General features: G+C 41.6%; 1 protein-coding gene across 1 annotated transcript in view; it reads right to left on the reverse strand.

The window, feature by feature from the left end:
* Window positions 1-17,981, reverse strand: part of LOC122814378 (zinc finger protein 91-like) — a 316,216-nt gene that overhangs the window by 86,906 nt on the left and 211,329 nt on the right. Inside the window, exons 8-10 of the mRNA XM_044086962.1 lie at window positions 17,761-17,921; window positions 4,514-5,146; window positions 3,912-4,386 (exon numbers count right to left, since the gene is read on the reverse strand). Of these exons, the coding sequence (XP_043942897.1) occupies window positions 3,912-4,386; window positions 4,514-5,146; window positions 17,761-17,921 (1,269 nt within the window). The remainder of the gene's footprint in view (window positions 1-3,911; window positions 4,387-4,513; window positions 5,147-17,760; window positions 17,922-17,981) is intronic.

Here is a 17,981-nt window from a genome sequence, read left to right on the forward strand (position 1 = left end):
AGTTTTAAAACATGAGAAGTGTAAGATGACTTTCCTACTTAGTACAGTAGAAACACATCAGTATATCAAGCAGGAATGAAAATCAAACCAGATGTAGACAAAAATCAAACAGCAACTGAATGCGCCAAAAAATGAAAGAACGTAAGGAAAAGGATCAGATGAGAAGGAAAGAAATGTGAAAAAGGCATTAATATTGTGGCAAGTACACAGTTATCCTGGAACAACCTATTTTGATCAAGATTTGACACAGAAATGGTTAAGCAGAGTTGAACTGAAACCAAAAGATGAGAGATTAAAAATGGCGACCCGGGATAGTGGACTACATACACATTGGTTTACAAAGTCCACTGACCATGTGGGAGAAACAGACAAATGTAGGTTCCGTAAAAAAAAGAACTGGAAGCAGTTGCACATCTTGTTGCAGGGTGTGAGACACTCGTGGCAGAGGGCTTGTACGCTGAAAGACACAATAATGTGACAGACTGTTGCATTGGGGGTTATGCAAGCACTACAATATTGAAGTAGTTGAGAAGCACTGGAAACATGAATCACAAAGAACTGTAGAGAATGCTGACGTTTATATCACATGGGATCACTCATTACCAACTGTTCAAAAAAATTGATGCGAGAAAACCAGATACAGTAGTCCAGGAAAAAAAAAGACTAAAGTAGCAGTGATCACTGAAATTGCTATACCTCATGACTGCAGTGTCTTACTTAAAGAGCGACCATAAAGTCATAAAATACAAGAATTTGCAGGCAGAAATGAAAGCAATATGGATGGAAGATAATCAGACAGTTCCAATAGTAGTAGGAGCAACTGGAGTAATAAAAAAGAATTTACAATCATACTTCAACATACTACCTATACATTTAACTCTGTATGGAATTGCAGGAGTCGTCGGTTCTGGGCACATTGCAGATGCTGCGAAGAGCACTTTTGGCTAATATCAAAAATTAAAATAATACTAATTTCTTGAAGTTTAATTATACCTTGACTTAAGAATAGGGTCAATTCCTGTCATGGTACTAGAAACACAAAAGACTTGAAGAAATTAAACCAAGTAAAGTGCGCTTCTGCCTGCATCATATTACACTTTCTTATTTAGTGAACCCGACAGATCCTTAAAAGCTACGAAATAGGACAATAGGAAATCAAAGCGAACTACAGAAGATCCTCCCCTACTCAAAAATGGAGATCAGCAGAAAGAAGGCACGCCAACGTTTAGTCAGACCTAAGCAAGCCCAGCACCTGGGAAAGGAGGGATGAGAGGATGAACTAAGGAGAGAGGTTTCCTACCACAGTCAAGGATGCCCCACATAAAGGAAAAAGAGAGGGGGTGGTGACAGTGCATTTGTATTGCAACAGTCAGCCACAACAGTAAATATTCAAGTAGATACATTGTTACATAACTGCACTATGTTCTTCACTTTGATCACTATTGTAGTAGTCTGGACAACTAGAACAATACCCAGACCCTGAGATGAAATGGAGGTGGCCTAAGATAGATGGCTGGGTTGTAGCATGCACTTTAATATGTCTGTAGCAAACAGCAAACCCACTCTAACCTAAGATACTAGATGTGCATCAATGTCCAGGCACCTCCTTCAATAAATTGAATGCTGACTCCCTTAAGCAACACCACGGATGAATCTTTGCTCTTTGTGTGATGAGCTGCAACAGCACCTGTTAGTTTTTAACCATAGGAAAACTATCAGGAATGGATGCATTCTGTTGGTCATTTAGCTACAGCCTGTTCAGACACTGCCTGTCCCTCATTTCCTTAGACAAAGGACACAAACAACTAATTGGTCAATCTAGTGCACTCAGCTTTGTAAACATCCGGTAAATGTAAAATCCTTTCCCCTTACCTTGTGTACTGGAGAGAATACAGACAGTTGGAGAGTTTAGCTTAAGCAGCATTCCAGGCTCATTTTGTCACTGTGGGAAACTAAACAAGACGAAGAAAAAAACTGGCTTGACACAGCTATTGAGGTAAAATATATTTATAAAAATAGCAGAAACGATACAGTACCAACACAGTTGTAAGCGCTTTCGGGTTCACCAACCCTTCATCAGACAATAAAACATACACAACTTCTCATTTAAAAAAGATGTTTTGACCAATCAGTGATTAGTATTTTACCCGCCTATTCTGTAGTGCAGGTTTTAAAGGTATCCTGTCATTTAATCCTGGATATCTATGTGAAGTAAGTGTAATGATCCACTTGGACTCCAGAGTTTCGGTGTGTAGTTTAATGTCACCACCCCTAACACCTAATCTAGCATTTACAATAGCTTTAAACATAAAAACGTGAGATGGATTCTTATCCACATGTTTAAATAGAGCATTTTGTTCTACTCTATTCCTAATACATGTAAGGTGTTGCAATATTCTAACCTTCAACATATTATTTGTCATACCTACATAGTAACATGTACATTGTTGACATTCTGCTATATATACCACATGCGATGTCCTGCAAGTTGCCCTAGCTTTAAAATTAAACATTCTCCCATCTATTGGATGTTTAAAAGTGGGGTTCTTATTGATACTTGTACAGGCTTTACAATTACCACATGGTGATGTTCCTATCTTGCTTAACCCAACATCATTCCCAGGGAAGCTCTTTTCTTTACATAATAAATCTTTCAAGTTGGTGTTACGTCTATATCCAAACCTCGGAGTATATCCTACTATCTCATTGAGCTTATCATCTGTACTAAGTATATTCCAATTCCTTCGTACTATAGTTTGAATATCTGTGACATTGCTACTATATGTAAAATACATCCTAAGTCCATCATAGTCATTTGATCTGGGACTAAAATTTCTTGTAGATGGATTATTGGATAACCAAGGTTTATATTCCTTGGTCCTCATTTGTGTATTTTGCTCTACTTTTTTCTGTACCAAGTTGTAGTCATACCCCCTGTTCTTAAAGCATGTCTTTAATTTTTCCACTTCTGCCACATATCCTTCTTCTTCCAGACATAATCTAGAAGCTCTACAAAGTTGGCCTTGTACAATGTTAGGGAAAACATGCCGGGGATGCATGCTATCAAAGGGTAGTAAATGATTGGTCCAGCATGCTTTCCTGTACAAAGATGATGAATAACCCTTTGGACCCTGAGTGATCCTGGTATCTAGGAAATCTATGCTATTTCTGGAGTGTGCCACAGTGAATTTAAAAAACGTTGTTGTTGTATGTAGATAATCTACAAAATTTGTTAACTCACTTTCATCCCCTCTCCAAAAGAAAAAGACATCATCCACAAATCTAGCATAGGCCACCACATAGTTTTTCCAATGATCATTATTAATGATGGTCTCAGCCTCCCAGTAGTGTAAAACGAGATTTGCATATGTATTGGCACAGGGGGTACCCATAGCAACCCCCTGTGCCTGTCTGTATATCTGCTGTTCACCTACAAAAACATTATTCTCAAGGACTAGAGATAATAATGTACATACCAGGGAAATCTTATGTTCAGCTTCTCCCATTCTACTTAGGACGTGTCTAATGGCTCTTAAACCATAGCCATTGCCTATAACAGTAAATAGGCTTTGCACATCCATGGTAACCATGATAATATTCTCTTCTAAGGCTTCCAATTGAAAATCCTTAACCATCTCCAAAAATTGCTTTGTATCTTTCATAATATTATTTATTTTATCTACATAAGGTCTTAAAGTGTGCTCCAGCCAAATGGATATATTTTCAGTGACCCACCCCCTACCCGAAACTATGGGTCTTAAGGGTGGGTCCTCCAAAGATTTATGAATCTTCGGTAGAGCTTTAAATTCAGGTGTCCTTGGTTTAGCAATCAATAGAAATTTTAATAAATCATCATCTATTGACATGTCAAAATGTAGTTTCTTTAAAACTGAATGTACACCTTCTATTACCCTATAAACTGCTATGGGGTTAATGGGTATGTAAGTCATGTTGTCAGATAAAAGTTGCTTAATCTTAGAACTATAGAATGCCGTATCTAGGACAACCACTGCCCCTCCTTTATCGGCTGTTTTAATCACTATGTTTTTGTTTTTACATAACCCCCTCAATGCAACTTGTTGTTGGCTAGTAAGATTGTAATATTTATTGTGTTCTTTACTTCCAAAATACTGTACTAAATCCTTCTCACAGCTTTTTAAGAACATATTCAATGCTGGTGAGAAAGGTGGTGTAAATGTACTAGGCTGTCTTAAAACATTAGCTTGGTTTCCTAAATCTTTACCTGAAACATTATTATAAACAGTTTTTAAAGCTAAATTTCTACAAAACAGTGCTATATCTGCGACTACTTCATTAAAAACACTTGTCTTCGCAGGAACAAAGGTTAAACCTTTGTTTAAAACACTAATCTCTTCATCATTTAACCTATAAGATGATAAGTTAAACACCATACCATCAGTAATATTAACAGTCATTCGTGAGTCCTTCTTTTCTTGTTGGGGTCTCGCCCTGCCACTGACCGCTTCCACGGACCTCTTTTCCTCACTGGTACCGGAATTGTTCCAAAAAACACTGTCGCCCTCTCATGGTTTTTGGCCTTGCTCCCGAATCTGAAAAAGATGTCACACTAATGTTGTGTAAAGACCCTTCCCCCTCCAGTATCGAATGTTCAGTTGAACGCTCAAATGAGCGTTCAATGGTGGTGGAAGAAGTTCGTTTATCTGCTCCTAAACGAATTTGTGCTGCGCCCATAATGTTGTCGCTCTTACCAAGAGATTCTCCAGCCGCACTATGTGAGGAACTGCCCATGTTGGACTCCACAGGGGGAGCAGGTTCGATCGTAGTGCTCTTCGGCGAATCTACATGCACTGCTATTGACCGATCTGGTTCAAATCTATCACAATCATCTCGCTGTGGCTCCACACGCCTGCGCAATGACGTAACACGTTCCTCGTTGGTGGAAGCAGATTGTAAGGACCCATTATGCCTCGGCCAGACAAATATATTGCCTGTTAAAAAATCTTGATGGTCGCGTTTGAGTTTGTTAATCTTTTGGCTACCAGCAGTACAGATTTCCATTTCAAATTTGATCTGGGTTTCAGCTGCATGCTCAAAGACAGCTTTGGTTAGTTTCTTAGGGACATAATTAAAATTGCATGGGGGAGCAATCCTCTTGCATGGCAGTCTTAAATAAAATACCTCATATAAAGAACTGATTAACAAAAGGCTGGGTAAAGGCAGACCCAAGGGTAGATAGGCTGATAAGGATGAGGGATAAACCTTAACACAGATGCAGGCCAAACTTATTCTGAAAAAGATCACCAAGATACTGAAATATCATAGACATCAGTGCTCTGATAACATCATGTCTCATTCTCAGATACAAGTAAGATGACCTCTTCCATTTGGAAAGATTACATTTTCCAGTGGCTGAATTTTGTTGTCTTTCAACATGTCCTCATTGTACTGGTGTTCTACAGGCAAGAGAAGCAAATCAACCAAGCTGTGAGCTGTGGCGTCTTCAGTGTTGGGGTGTACAAGGGAACCCTTGGTCTATCTGAGTAAGTTCACCACTAAAGGCAGTATTTGATGTTTCCTCCTGGACATTTGCATGACATGGAAGACTGATGCTTTCTGGACCAAAAGGGTACCATCTTCAGCATCTTTGACCTTTCCTGTATTAGTTTCTGGAGAGCAGAGCAACTGGAGATAAAGCATAGACTTGTCCAGATGATGGAGAAGGTATTCACTTGCGCAAGTCCAGTTGATGGAGAAGGTATCCACTGAACAAACCTCTTCCCATGTTCCTCTTGTGCAGAACTGCTTCATCTGTCAGTTCTCTATGGGTGAAAACAGATCTGTCTTTGGAATACCCTACATGTAAGCTACATGAAGAAAGGTAACCCTGTGTAACATCCATTCATGTGGATCTGCCTTTAACCCGTTAAGTTGGTCTGCCATTGTGTTCTGTTAAGAGGGTAAATGAACACCCTTTATGATAATCTGGTGCTGCAAAGCTAGTTTCCAGCAGTCATGACTAATCTGCAAATGGTACACGATCTTGTTCCTCCCTGTTTGTTGATACACCACAGTACCGCGGTACTGTCATGCTATTCGGGTTTGTCTGTAGGCTTTGACAGCCTAATTCATTGCACACATCTCTTTTAGAGTTGTATGTTTTTCCTTTGGGTTGAACTTTACACCCCTTATACTTTAGGTTTCTATGAGAATGCTCCACAGGCTAGGTCTGAAGCACCTGTTGTCAGAATCTGAATGATTACTGAATGAAAGGTACTCCCATACCGTTTCCTGACATGTTTAGACCACCACTCCAGTTCTGCATACATGTAGGGTAATACGGGGATGATCGTTCCTGGTGACTGAAAGTGTTGGCGCCATATGGATCTCAGATACCACTGGAGTTTCCTCACATGCAGCTTAGCCAAGGGTATCATCAGGATTATAGAAGTGATGCATCCCAGAGCCATGAGGCGCTCTCTCGCAGTGACCATTCTCTCCTAAGAGAACAGAGGAAGTATTTCTGTAGATGGCTCTACTGTCAGTGTTAACAGGATAGCCTTCAGACAACTGGTGTCCAGCAAGGAGACCAGGAAACTTACCATTTAAGAAAGGACGAGACGGGATTTCCGAATGCCGGCACTAAAGCTTAGGTTTCTGAAACATACTAATTTGAAATAAGTGGACTTGTTAGACTCATCCTATGAAATTGCCTGAATGTAGCAGTCATCCTAGTATGGGTATATGTGAATGTTTTTAGTCCTGCAAAAAAAAAAAAAAAAAAAAAAAAAAAAAAAAAGAAAACAGAACACACGAGATAGGATCATTGTAAAGGCCCTGGAAGCAGCAGCCAAACCAAATGGCAATGAAGCAAAATGATAATTTGGATCAACTGCTTCAAACCAGAGGAAGTACCAGTGCTCCCCATGAATCGGAATGAGAAGGTAAGCATCGTTTATATTTTGGTAAACATCAGGGCTTGGAGGAACATGAATGGTAAAGCCTGAAGGATTAGCATTTTGAAATTTTGAGGAATGTACTGAGGTTTGAAATGCACAGGAAAGGTTTCCAAGTTTCCTCTTTTTGAGAGGAAGAAAAAGTCCTGAATTGTTCCTGCAGAGCAGGTGAGTATTATCTGCCTTCCTGTCATTTGGCACTGAGGGAATTACTGTCATGTTTGGAATTTTTGTCCATTATATTCAGTACCTCCTGGAAAATCATTTTAAGAACAGATCTATTCTTGGTTGTCCCTCAAACTGAGAAGTATTTTGAAAAGCTTCCACCAATCTTGCCTGAGGATGAAATATTGTCAAGGTAGGTTGAGATGTGGATTTGAAGCGGGTATCAGGGGAGGAAAGAAGGGTATCCATGCAGTCTTGTCTGTTCCTGGTGGCCAAAGGCCTGCAGCATCCACAGATTTTCCCTTGCTTTCACTTTGCATCGTTTCTTAGACTGGTCCTTTCCCCCCTTTTTGGCTTACCATTTGTTTTACTGTAATATTAAGTATTAAAGACCTGGTTTTAAGGAGACATTTTTGTTATACCCTGGCAAGGTGGAGGTGGGGAGGAATCATTTAACACCCTGCATAAGTTCCCCCTTTCCTCCAATTGTAAACACTTTTCTGGCAAGGTTCCCAAAGAGCATCTCCTTGTCTAAGGCTTCATTAAGGAGCTGCACTTTGACATTCTCTGGTAGGGATTACATTAGTCAGTCATGCCTCCTGATTACAAAAATTGTAGCTGCCACCTTACTGCTGCATCAATAGCATCATATCCACAACTTGGGTAATTCACCACTTGACTGGCTGTGTATTCCACCAGTTCTGACATCAGACCAATATAAGACACTTCCCCTAAAACTTCCTCTTAGCTGGTCTAGGACAGATATTAAATAAAAGAACAGGGTCGGAGCTGTACAGATTTTCTTTACAAATCTATCAGGCATTCCACTCTATATCATTTGGCAGAGTACTGAGACCAAGAACCAACTGGGCCCCCATTTCCATACTTATAGACAATACAGCTAGTTGCACAATAGGTCCTTAATGAGGTACTTTTTGGACTCTTGGGCCAATAGGAACTATCTGGTTTCTTAGTAGCATGAAATTGGGAATCTAGTTCCCAGAAGGCAGCTAAGAAGGCATCATCCATGGCTCCCAAGGAAAAATTGCCACAGATTTATGGGCATCCACACCCAAAGGAGAGTATTCCTTTGGAGTCCCAGATGCCTTCCTTCCTTCCCTCCTTCCTTCCCATTGGAAGTACTCTTTCATTCTTGAGAGGATTTCCTATGTGGGAGACTCATAGGAAATAAAGTTTGCATGCCAGAGTCAGTGTGTGTATGTGTATATGTGTGTGCATGTGTGTATGTGTATATTTGTGTGTATGTATGTGTACATGTGTGCATGTGAGTGTATATGTGTGTGTGTGTGAGTGTATAAGTGTGTGTGTGTGAGTGTGTGTGTGTGTGTGTGTGTGTGTGTGTGTGTGTGTGTATGCGAGTGTATATATGAGGGTGTGTGTATGTATGTGTGTGTGTGTATGTGTACATGTGTATATGTGTGTGTACTATGTGTGTGTGTGTGTGTGTGTGTGTGTGTGTGTGTGTGTGTGTGTGCGCGTGTGTGTGTATGGAGGAGGGAGGGGGATATCTCAAAAAAGTAATCCAGGTCTTTACAGTCACTTTCATTGGAGTTATCAACCTGGACAGCATAGCAATCTCTCTCTCTTTTAGCAAAGGAGACAAACGGCACAGATGATTTGGTCAATGGCTTCAGGCTTTGTATAGCTTTTAGGAAAACCTTGTGCTAGACTGATCCCCTAATCTGGAAAGGTCTAGGTTGGGGGGGGGGGGACAGCCACTTAAATAGGACATAATGGAGGGACAGATTTATCTCCAAGTGACTGCTTCTTCTTTGGAACAGGCTACCAATTCAAGTGAAACAGAGCACCTCTAGGACACTGTTCAAGAGGACCCTGGATGAATGGATGGGACACCATAAATTCTCACTAGGGATAGTGCCCCCAACCCTCCTGGACATGGACAGTCATCACTAAATGCAATCTTGGGTACTGACTACCATTTTCATGGCATTACATTGAGATGAAATGGCTAGGGTTAAAATGATCTCTGGGTCGATGGCCTAGTAATCTCCTATGATCCTATGATCCGATTAAGATTTCAGGCTCAGTTGCTCGATGGAAGCTTTGGACTGCCACAATGTACTTCACCTCCTAGGTCTTTAAAAATGGGACATTCCTTCTGAACGAGTTGGCTCCAGAACAGGAACGACTTCCACCTCATGGCTTAAGACACAGTCTCAAAAATATGGCAGGATTCCTTTCTTCTCCTTCAGATACTGAAAACTGTGCTTTAGTCATGTACATCTGGGCCTTTGGCATCTGTCAAAGTGGATTGCCAGTCTGAGAGTATGTGTTAGTATCTGTTGCTATAACAAGTTCCACAGGGGCATCATTAGAGGCCTCCAGACAAATAGGCATAAGAGTCAGGGTCACAAGCATTGGCACCCTTAGACTGTAAAGGTAAAGATGCCTGAACTTTGCCTCCTGTGCCCCCCTTCAGCCTTCTCTTTAATTCATCTTTTCTTGGGGAGGATGCCAGGAACTGAGGACAATCTAGGGGATGTCACCATGGATGCAGTGTGGACCCCAAACCTCTTCCCATCTAAAGTACTGTTGCATGGTACATGGTCTGTGAAAGCCCTGGTAAACTATACATTCTTGTATGTTATGGGCAGGTCACAAGAAAAAAAAAGTACAATGACCAAGGAAGTCTTTGTGAGGAATTGGTGTGCCATAGATGCACCTTCCCCTCTTAGGCCCTGGCATGTAGCAGACACCTAACTTATCATCAACTCCATTTTCTACATGGAACCTGAGTGTTATGTCAACTGTAGACATCTCAATCAATTCAATGCCACTCTGCTACCTTCTTTGACAGTCACACCTGGCTGTCCCAGGTCTTCTGTCACAAACCCATCTACTTCTTTACTGGGTGCCCTCATTCCCTCTTGCCTTCTTGAGTCCATCCCAAATCTTCTTCACCAGACTGTCTTCTGTTTTTCTGCATGTGTGTCTGAACCACCATAATCAGTTCTGTTTGACCTTGGCTGCAATTGGAGCTACTCTGGCTTCTGCTTTGATGTCCTTACTTCTTCACATGTCCTGCAGTGTGCATTCTATCAACCGTCTCCGGTACTTCAGCTCCACCACCTCTATCTTCCTCACTTGCTCTGCCTTAACTGGCCAGGTTTCTGTATCATACAGCAGTACGGATTTGCACAACTGTTTTGTACACCTTACTTTTAAGCTTCTTTAACATTCTTCTGTCATACACTATCCATGACACTGTATACCAGTTAGTTGAGACCCCTCTGATTCTAGCTTTGACCTACTCATTCAGATTTCCCTTCTCCTAACTACCCTTGCCAGATACCTGAAATTGTTAACCTGTCCCGCTATTTTCCCTTGTATTTCAATTCTCAGCTTCTTCTGATTACCCCATTTGCTACCACTACAACTGCTTTATCTGCACTCAGTTTCATCCCATGTGCCTTTACTCATGCATTCCCTTTTCCTGTCTTTTGTTGACGTTCTTACTCATAGTTTGCCTGCACTGTTGCATAATCTGCATACAGCAATCTTGTTGATTTGTCCCCTCCAAACTGTTTGCTGATGTAGTCCACCACCAGTATGAACAGCAGCGGGCTCAGAGCTGAACCCCGATACACACACACTCCCATTAGGCACCCCTCTATGAGGTCTAACTCTTTTTGTACTTGAGTTCACAGGTTTATAGGTATATAGGGGTATACTAGGCTAATGACCACTAAGGCCTTTATAAGCCTAGCTGCGCAACTCAAATGTGTCCCACAAGTTATATATTTTAGACATTTATATAGAGGTGACTGTTGGTTATGACATGATATACTAACTGCTTCTGTCCATCACAGATGTGAATGCCAGGCCAGGGGGTGAATATTTGATTTCCCATCCACTGGTCCAAGTTACACTTAAATAGGGTTATGGAGGGACTTTGTTTCACATGGGTGGGGAGCCTGTTCCAGAGGAAAGGAATTCTCTCAGATACTTATCTGTCTCTCCAACATGTCTTATTTATGTTGCAAGTAAAATTTAGATCTTTAGATCTAGCAGTTCTGATGCGGTTTGTTTTGGGGATGTACAAAAGGTTCATCAGAGGGGGTCCAGGGATGCCTTGTATGCTAGACATAGATCACCTTTCAGCAGTCTGTAGGAGACAGCATAGAGAGAGAGGGCTTTTAGGTGACCCATATAAGACATTGTGTTTACGCCCTGCATTCCTTTTGTAAGGAACCTTTGGGGGTGTACCAGTTGCTGCATGTCTGGTCAGGTACATACTGAAAGGCACATTATACTCAATGATGGGTCTGATGAGGGCCAAATATATGGGAAACAATGACCTGCTTGGACACTGATGCCATGTACTTACAAGAGCAGCAAAATACAGGAATTTTCTGATTACCTTGGATATATGTTGGTTAAAGCTAAGGTTACTGTCTACATGTGTTACAAGATCCCTGACTAGTGGGTCAACTCTTAGCAGTGTTTCATTGATGACACAGTTTCCTGGGGTAGCAGACTTCCCAACGGCAGTATAATGCATTTTTTTGCACTGTGTTTTAAGCCATGGCTTTGGAACCAATCATTTGTCTATGTTAGACCCTCTTGTAAGATGTTAGTGTCTTGGAGAGATTTTGTTATTTTTCCCAGATTGCAATCACCTGCAAACTTGGTCAGCCAGAGGCTTTTGACATTAGCCTTGCCTTCTAAGAAGTAGATGCCAAAGAGGTGCGGCCCAGCACAGAGCCATGAGGGACTCCACTGGTGGCTGGCCTCTGAGGAGGTGGTCTCACCAATCCTAACTTCTTGAGTCCTATCTGTGAGCCAGCTGACAATCAACCATATGTTATTTAAGGGTTTATGCCTAACTCTGTAACTTTAACAATGCCACAGTGGGGTATTGTATCAAATACCTTAGCCAGGACAAGGTAGGCAGTATGCACTGTTTTACCTCATCCACTGCCTTGGTGACTCTCAAAGAAGTCCACCCGGTTCAGTAGGCATGACATTCCTTTGACAAAGACAAACTATTATAAATCTAGTGTTTGAAGGTTTCCTATGTCTTTTTTGATCATTTTCATGATAATCCTTTCCATGGCTTTGCATACAAGACTGGTCAGATTAATGGGTCTGCAGTTTCCAGGATCTGCTGATGGTCTGCCCTTATGAAGAGGGATAACTGTTGCAGCTCTCCATTCTCATGGCAAGAAGCCTGTTTAAGACTATAGTTAAAAAGTAATTCCAGTGGTCCTGACAGGTCATCTTTTATAGGTTCATAGTAGGTTATTAGGCTTACGGCCCGAGAGCCCTTTCAAGCCTAGCCATATCAATCCCTCTTTGCCGCAATTGTTGGTAGTTAGATGAGTGAAGTTCACAGAAGTAAGGGTCTATTGTAGTTAGTAACAACTTCCTCTGTCCAGGAGGGACCCCAGGAGTGAATGTGCAGTCACACTTCCATTGATAGGATGCTTTTGAAGAGGGTCAGGGAGGTGCACTGTTTCACGTGAATTAGAAGCTTGTTCCACTGAAGTGGCAGTCGGTGGCAGATATATGTATCTCTCTAGCATGACCTATTCAAGTCATAGGCTAGGATAAGATTCCTGGATCAAGTGACACTTGTGCAGTTTAATTTACAAATGTGCAGCATATCCATTAGGGCTGGGTCAGAGACTGCCTTGTAAGCCAGGCAAAGGTCACCCCTTAGCACCCTGTAGGAAACAGAATACAGTGACAGGGTTTTCAGTCTTTCTGCATAAGACTTGTTTTGTATAACCAGTAATTTCTTGGTGAGAAACCTCTGTGGTCACTCCAGTTGCTGCAGGTGTCTGGTGAGGTACATGTAAAAGGGAGCATTTTACTCCATTACTGGTCTGATAAGGGCCAGGTATAACGGAATTATAACATCCTTAGATCTAGATGCAATCCCTTTACTTATAAGATGCGCTACATAGAAGGATTTCCTTACTACTGTGGATATGTGGTGGTCAAAGTTCAATTTGTTGTCAACCTGAGTACCCACATCATGCACCACTGGGTCTACCCTTTGAAAGGGTGTTGTCTATAATGTAATTAGCAGGAATGTCAGCTTTCCCAAAGGGAATAATAATGCATTTTTTTTTGTATTTAACTTTAATCCATGGCTTAGGCAGCAATCATTTGCCTGCATTAACCCTTTCTGCAGTTAACATCACTGGAGGGCTCCATGATTCCTCCCAATTTGCAATCAACAGCGAACTTGGTCAGCCACAGGCAAGGACTTCTGAGAAATAAATTCTGAACAGTAAGGGGCCCAGCACAGAACCCTGTGGTATACCACTGGTGTCTGGTCTTTTGCTAGAGATGAGGTCACCCACTTTTACAGTATGTGTCCTGTCAGTGAACCAATTGGCTATCTATCTGATAATGTAGGGTTACTTCCCAAACAGGAGAGTTTCTCTATAACAACTGAGTGGGGGATTGCATCAAATGCCTTGGCTACATCAAGATAGGTGGTATACACTGTCCTTCCATCATCCAGGGCCTTGTTGACTTTCTCAAAGAAGTCAGACATGTCTACCACGCATGATTTACCTTTAATGAATCTGAACTGGGTTGGGTCCAGGGTTTGGAGAATGCCTATTCCCTTGTTAATGAAAGGTCCACAATGATTCTTTCCATGGTCTTGCAGATGAGGCTAGTCAAATCTATTGGGCTATAATTCCCACAGTCAGATGACGGTTCCCCTTTGTGCACAGGGACTACTGTTGTCCTCCATTCTGCCAGAACATAGCCAGTTCACAGGCTGTGGTTAAACAGGAATCCATGTGATTCTGCTAGGTCATGTTTTAAGTTGTTTAAAAGGCAACCTGGGATGTTGTCTGGTCCCACTGATGCCACGTTTTGGCCTTGGAGAGTACAGAGATGACCTGCTCTCTTGAGATAATAGGCTGACGAATGGTGGCAGGTATACTGTGGGGGATGACTGGAGGGGACAGTAGGTTGAAGTTTGCTCCATATCTGTCAGCTAGCAGGTTGGTTGATTATGGGTGGTGCCATCCACAACCAGTTCAGAGCATAGCTGGGTATCCTCTTTTCGATTCCGGACACAGTTAAAGAATGCCTTGTGATTATCCTTAGCTACTTTACTTCATAATTAGCTTTGGAGGACTTGACAAGATCTCGGATTTGTTTGTTTAAGCTAGAGAAGGATTTCTTCCTCTGATGAGCCAGTTCTCTCTTGTTCTTGGACATTATTTTCTTTCTCTTGTTGTATAGCCTGATTACTCTACAGGTTCACCAGTGTGGCTTGTTCCCCCCCCCCCCCCAATACCTGGTTTTAATCTGGTCAGGTACAACTGATTCTATACAACTGCTTAAATGGTTATACAGGACATTGGTGTACAACTCCAAGTAGGTGTCCATGTTATCTGTGTTCAAGGGGGCTTTGAAACTTCTTATACCATCACTTAGTAGGAGGTAATTTGTCTTTGAAAAATTAAGTGTTTTTGAGTTTGATGGGGTATCTTTACATTGAACAAAACTGAATTATGGTCCAATCTTACCAGGGAGGACATCACACAGGGGGTGCAATGCTCTCCCATGTTAGTGAGTATTATGTCCAGGACATTTGAGCCTCTTGTGGGTGTGCTAACTAGCTGTTCCAGTGCATCTGCATTGACAAAATTCAGGAACCTCTGATCCAGCATGTTTGTGGTTGTGTTTCCCAATTGATGGTAGGATAATTAAAATCATCCATGAGTATAGTGTTGGGCTGTATGGCAAGCGACTCCAGTAAATCAAGGTATGCTTTTTCTGTTTCATGGTAGGGGACCTATAGCTAGTTATGATGTGCTACAGGGCTTTGACCATAGTTAACTGGACATGGAGTAGCTCAAGGGAGTCATGCTGTTTGACCACTCTTGAGGTCTACTTATTCTTAATGAAGATGGATACACCTCTTATTTGGTTCTTTCATGGTCAGTTTGTGGTCTGAACATATGGAAGGCATTGTAGCCTTGCATGGCTGAGGTGCTTTCCGCACCTTTATACTACTCAGGAGCCATCCTGAGATACTATCAGGGCCCATTGATGCCACAGCCAGGACATGCTCTCTATTTATAGTTGGAGGAGTTATGTTTGAAGGCATTTTTTGGGAAGTGGCTGACAGTGAGTGCTGAGAGAAATTTGGAACTGAATTTGTCAACCAGAAGATATGCTATATCACCCAGATCAGTGAATGTGACAACATTGACCTCAAAAATGGATTTATTGGATTTAATTGCTCTCTTAGCTACCTGTTCATTTTGACAAGAGAGTTCTCATCTTTATGGGAGTTACACTTCTTGATTTTAGCCATGACATTTTTTCCTTCTGCTGTATAACCTGTATAATCTGGGAAGCCACCAGTGTGGTTTGTTTCTGAAGTTAGTTTTGGGCTTACTTCTGGTAGGTACATCAGCCTCTACTTCTGGTAGGTACATCAGCCTCTATCCAGCCATTGACATGGATGTATGGATCTATATTAGTTCACTGAAACTCCAGTTCCATGAATACCTATTCATCGACCCCTATTCAGCGAATGTCCTTTTATCGAACGTTCAGATCAGCAAACTTTCTCCCAGGGTACTGAGTTAGTTGGCCGACACTTGGAAATATTCCCTTTTCCCCACTGTTGTGCAACCTTGGAACTGATATATATAAGTGGGGGAGTGTCGGGGCACAGAGGGTATGGGGGGCATAGCACCCCACTTTGGTGGGTTTGATTTACTGTGGTGTGCATCACTCAGTATGTTCCCTACTAAATTAGTTACCTGGGAAAACTTTCGCTGATTTAGGTATTCAATAAAAGGGTAGTTTGCTGAATAGGGGATGATGAATAGGTATTTGCAGAACTGGAGTTTCGATGAAAAAATACAAACCCGGTTGTGTAGAGTTTCTATGAATAATTCTGCATAGGCTGCTGTGTTTTCTGGGCTTTTTTTGACAAAAGTTAGTTTGCCTTGGAAGAGTTCCTAACTGTTGAGGGATTTACTGGGGTTACCAAGTTGATTTTTATTTTAAAGGAGACAACTTTATGGTCAGACATGACCAGGGAGGACGTGGCAGCATGGGTAGTGCAACATTCTTCTACATTTGTGAGTATGAGGTCTAGTATGCTGGAACCTCTAGTGGGCATATGCACTAACTGGTTTAGGGTGTTTGTATTTATGAAGTCCAGGAATTTCTGCGCCTCCAAATTTGGAACCATGTAAGTTTCCCATAAGTAAGGTATTAGGCTGGATAGTGAGTGTCTCGCACGTTTAAGTAGCACTATGAATTTCACAGGCCACAGAGGGTGGTTTACAGCTTGTTAGGATATAGTATGGGATTTTGTCCATGGTGACCTCCATGTGAAGAAACTCCAGCTCGTCATTCTGTTTAACAAACATAGACGTATGCTTGTTACTGATGTATACACCTTCACTTTTAGTCCCTGTTTGTGCCACTACTGGTCTAAAAGTGTGGAAGGCACTGAAACCTTGAACTGCTGGGGTACTCTCTGCAGCTTTAAACCATGTCTCGGTAACTGCACAGATATCAATATTCGCTTGGGTGAGAAGAGTTTGGAGGGAAGTTAGCTTTTGGTTTAAGCTCCTGGCAATGAGCAGTAACACCTTGAGGTTCAGTTGAGATGATTTTGCTATGTCGGCAGGTTTGTCAATTTGGTAGTGCCTAAAAAGACTGTATGGGGAAGGATAAACTTTTGGACAGTATTCGAAAGCCTAGAGGGAAGAGGTGCAGACCATCACTGGAAAAGCAACATGGTTTGTTAACCATGTATTTCCATGCTGACAAATATTGGATTCCCTCAGAATGACATCAGAAACTCATCCAATTGTTAAAAATCAGTCTTTTGTTGTAATGTGGCATTGGTCTTGTTGAAAGTAATATGCTGCCCAGTGCTAGGCTCATACCAGCCTGAGACACACTCAGAGAGATTTATGTCTGTCGTAATACAGTCTAGGGAGGTATGTCTCACATCATTTACACCTACATGGACTATGATAGAATCATACTGGTACCTGTGATGCAGTGACATGAGTGTATGCGTAATTTGGCAGATCCTGGCTCCAGATAAGATAACCGTTGGTTGCCTCTCCTTATTCAGCCTACTAAAATGGGCATCAATACGTCTTATAATTGAGTCCCATATGACTAGAGTCCTAGGAAGTGTGTTTGCTTGCCCTTTGGGCTTTGTATTTGGGGCTCCACTGATTGCAGCTGAATGTGTATGTTGTTAGATGTTGCTTTTGGCGAGTGTTTTTGGGTTTGCTGAGAATAATCTTTGCTGATGGATGATCTATGAGATCTTTTTTGTTTAGGAAAATTGCATTTAAGTGCCTCAGCATATGCAGGCTCTTTGTATGTGTTGTGTGTTGTGTGTTATGTGTTATGTGTGGGGAGTGCTGTTTGCATGGTTTTATCAACCTTATGTGTGCTTTTATGTGAAGGTTTAGCCTACAGTGACACTGTGTATGTACACCTTTCACGTACTGTATCCATTACTTTAAAGGACAACTACGGGAAACTGCCTATGAATTCTGTTCATTAAGGTTATTTCTCTCCCTTACAAGTCATCCAGTTGCGGTAAAATATAATTTGGTATCCCTATATATATATTTTCTACTGTTTTTGATCTTACCGGTGATCGTTTACCGGTACTGCAGTCCATTTTAAAGTGTAAGTTGCTCTCGCGCCTGTTGTTTTCCATGACAAATCGCCCATCACAAAGCAAGTGCTTTTCTTGTTTTTTTCTTCCACACGCCCACTGTTCTGTATTTTCGCCCGGTACACACCCACTTGCTAAATATTCATGACATTGGAGTCACTTGCGCCCATCTAAGTGCATAAAACAAGGAATGT

This window comes from Protopterus annectens, chromosome 10.part0 (genome assembly GCF_019279795.1).
Source record: "Protopterus annectens isolate FY-2018-M chromosome 10.part0, PAN1.0, whole genome shotgun sequence".
NCBI classification, from domain to species: domain Eukaryota; kingdom Metazoa; phylum Chordata; order Ceratodontiformes; family Protopteridae; genus Protopterus; species Protopterus annectens.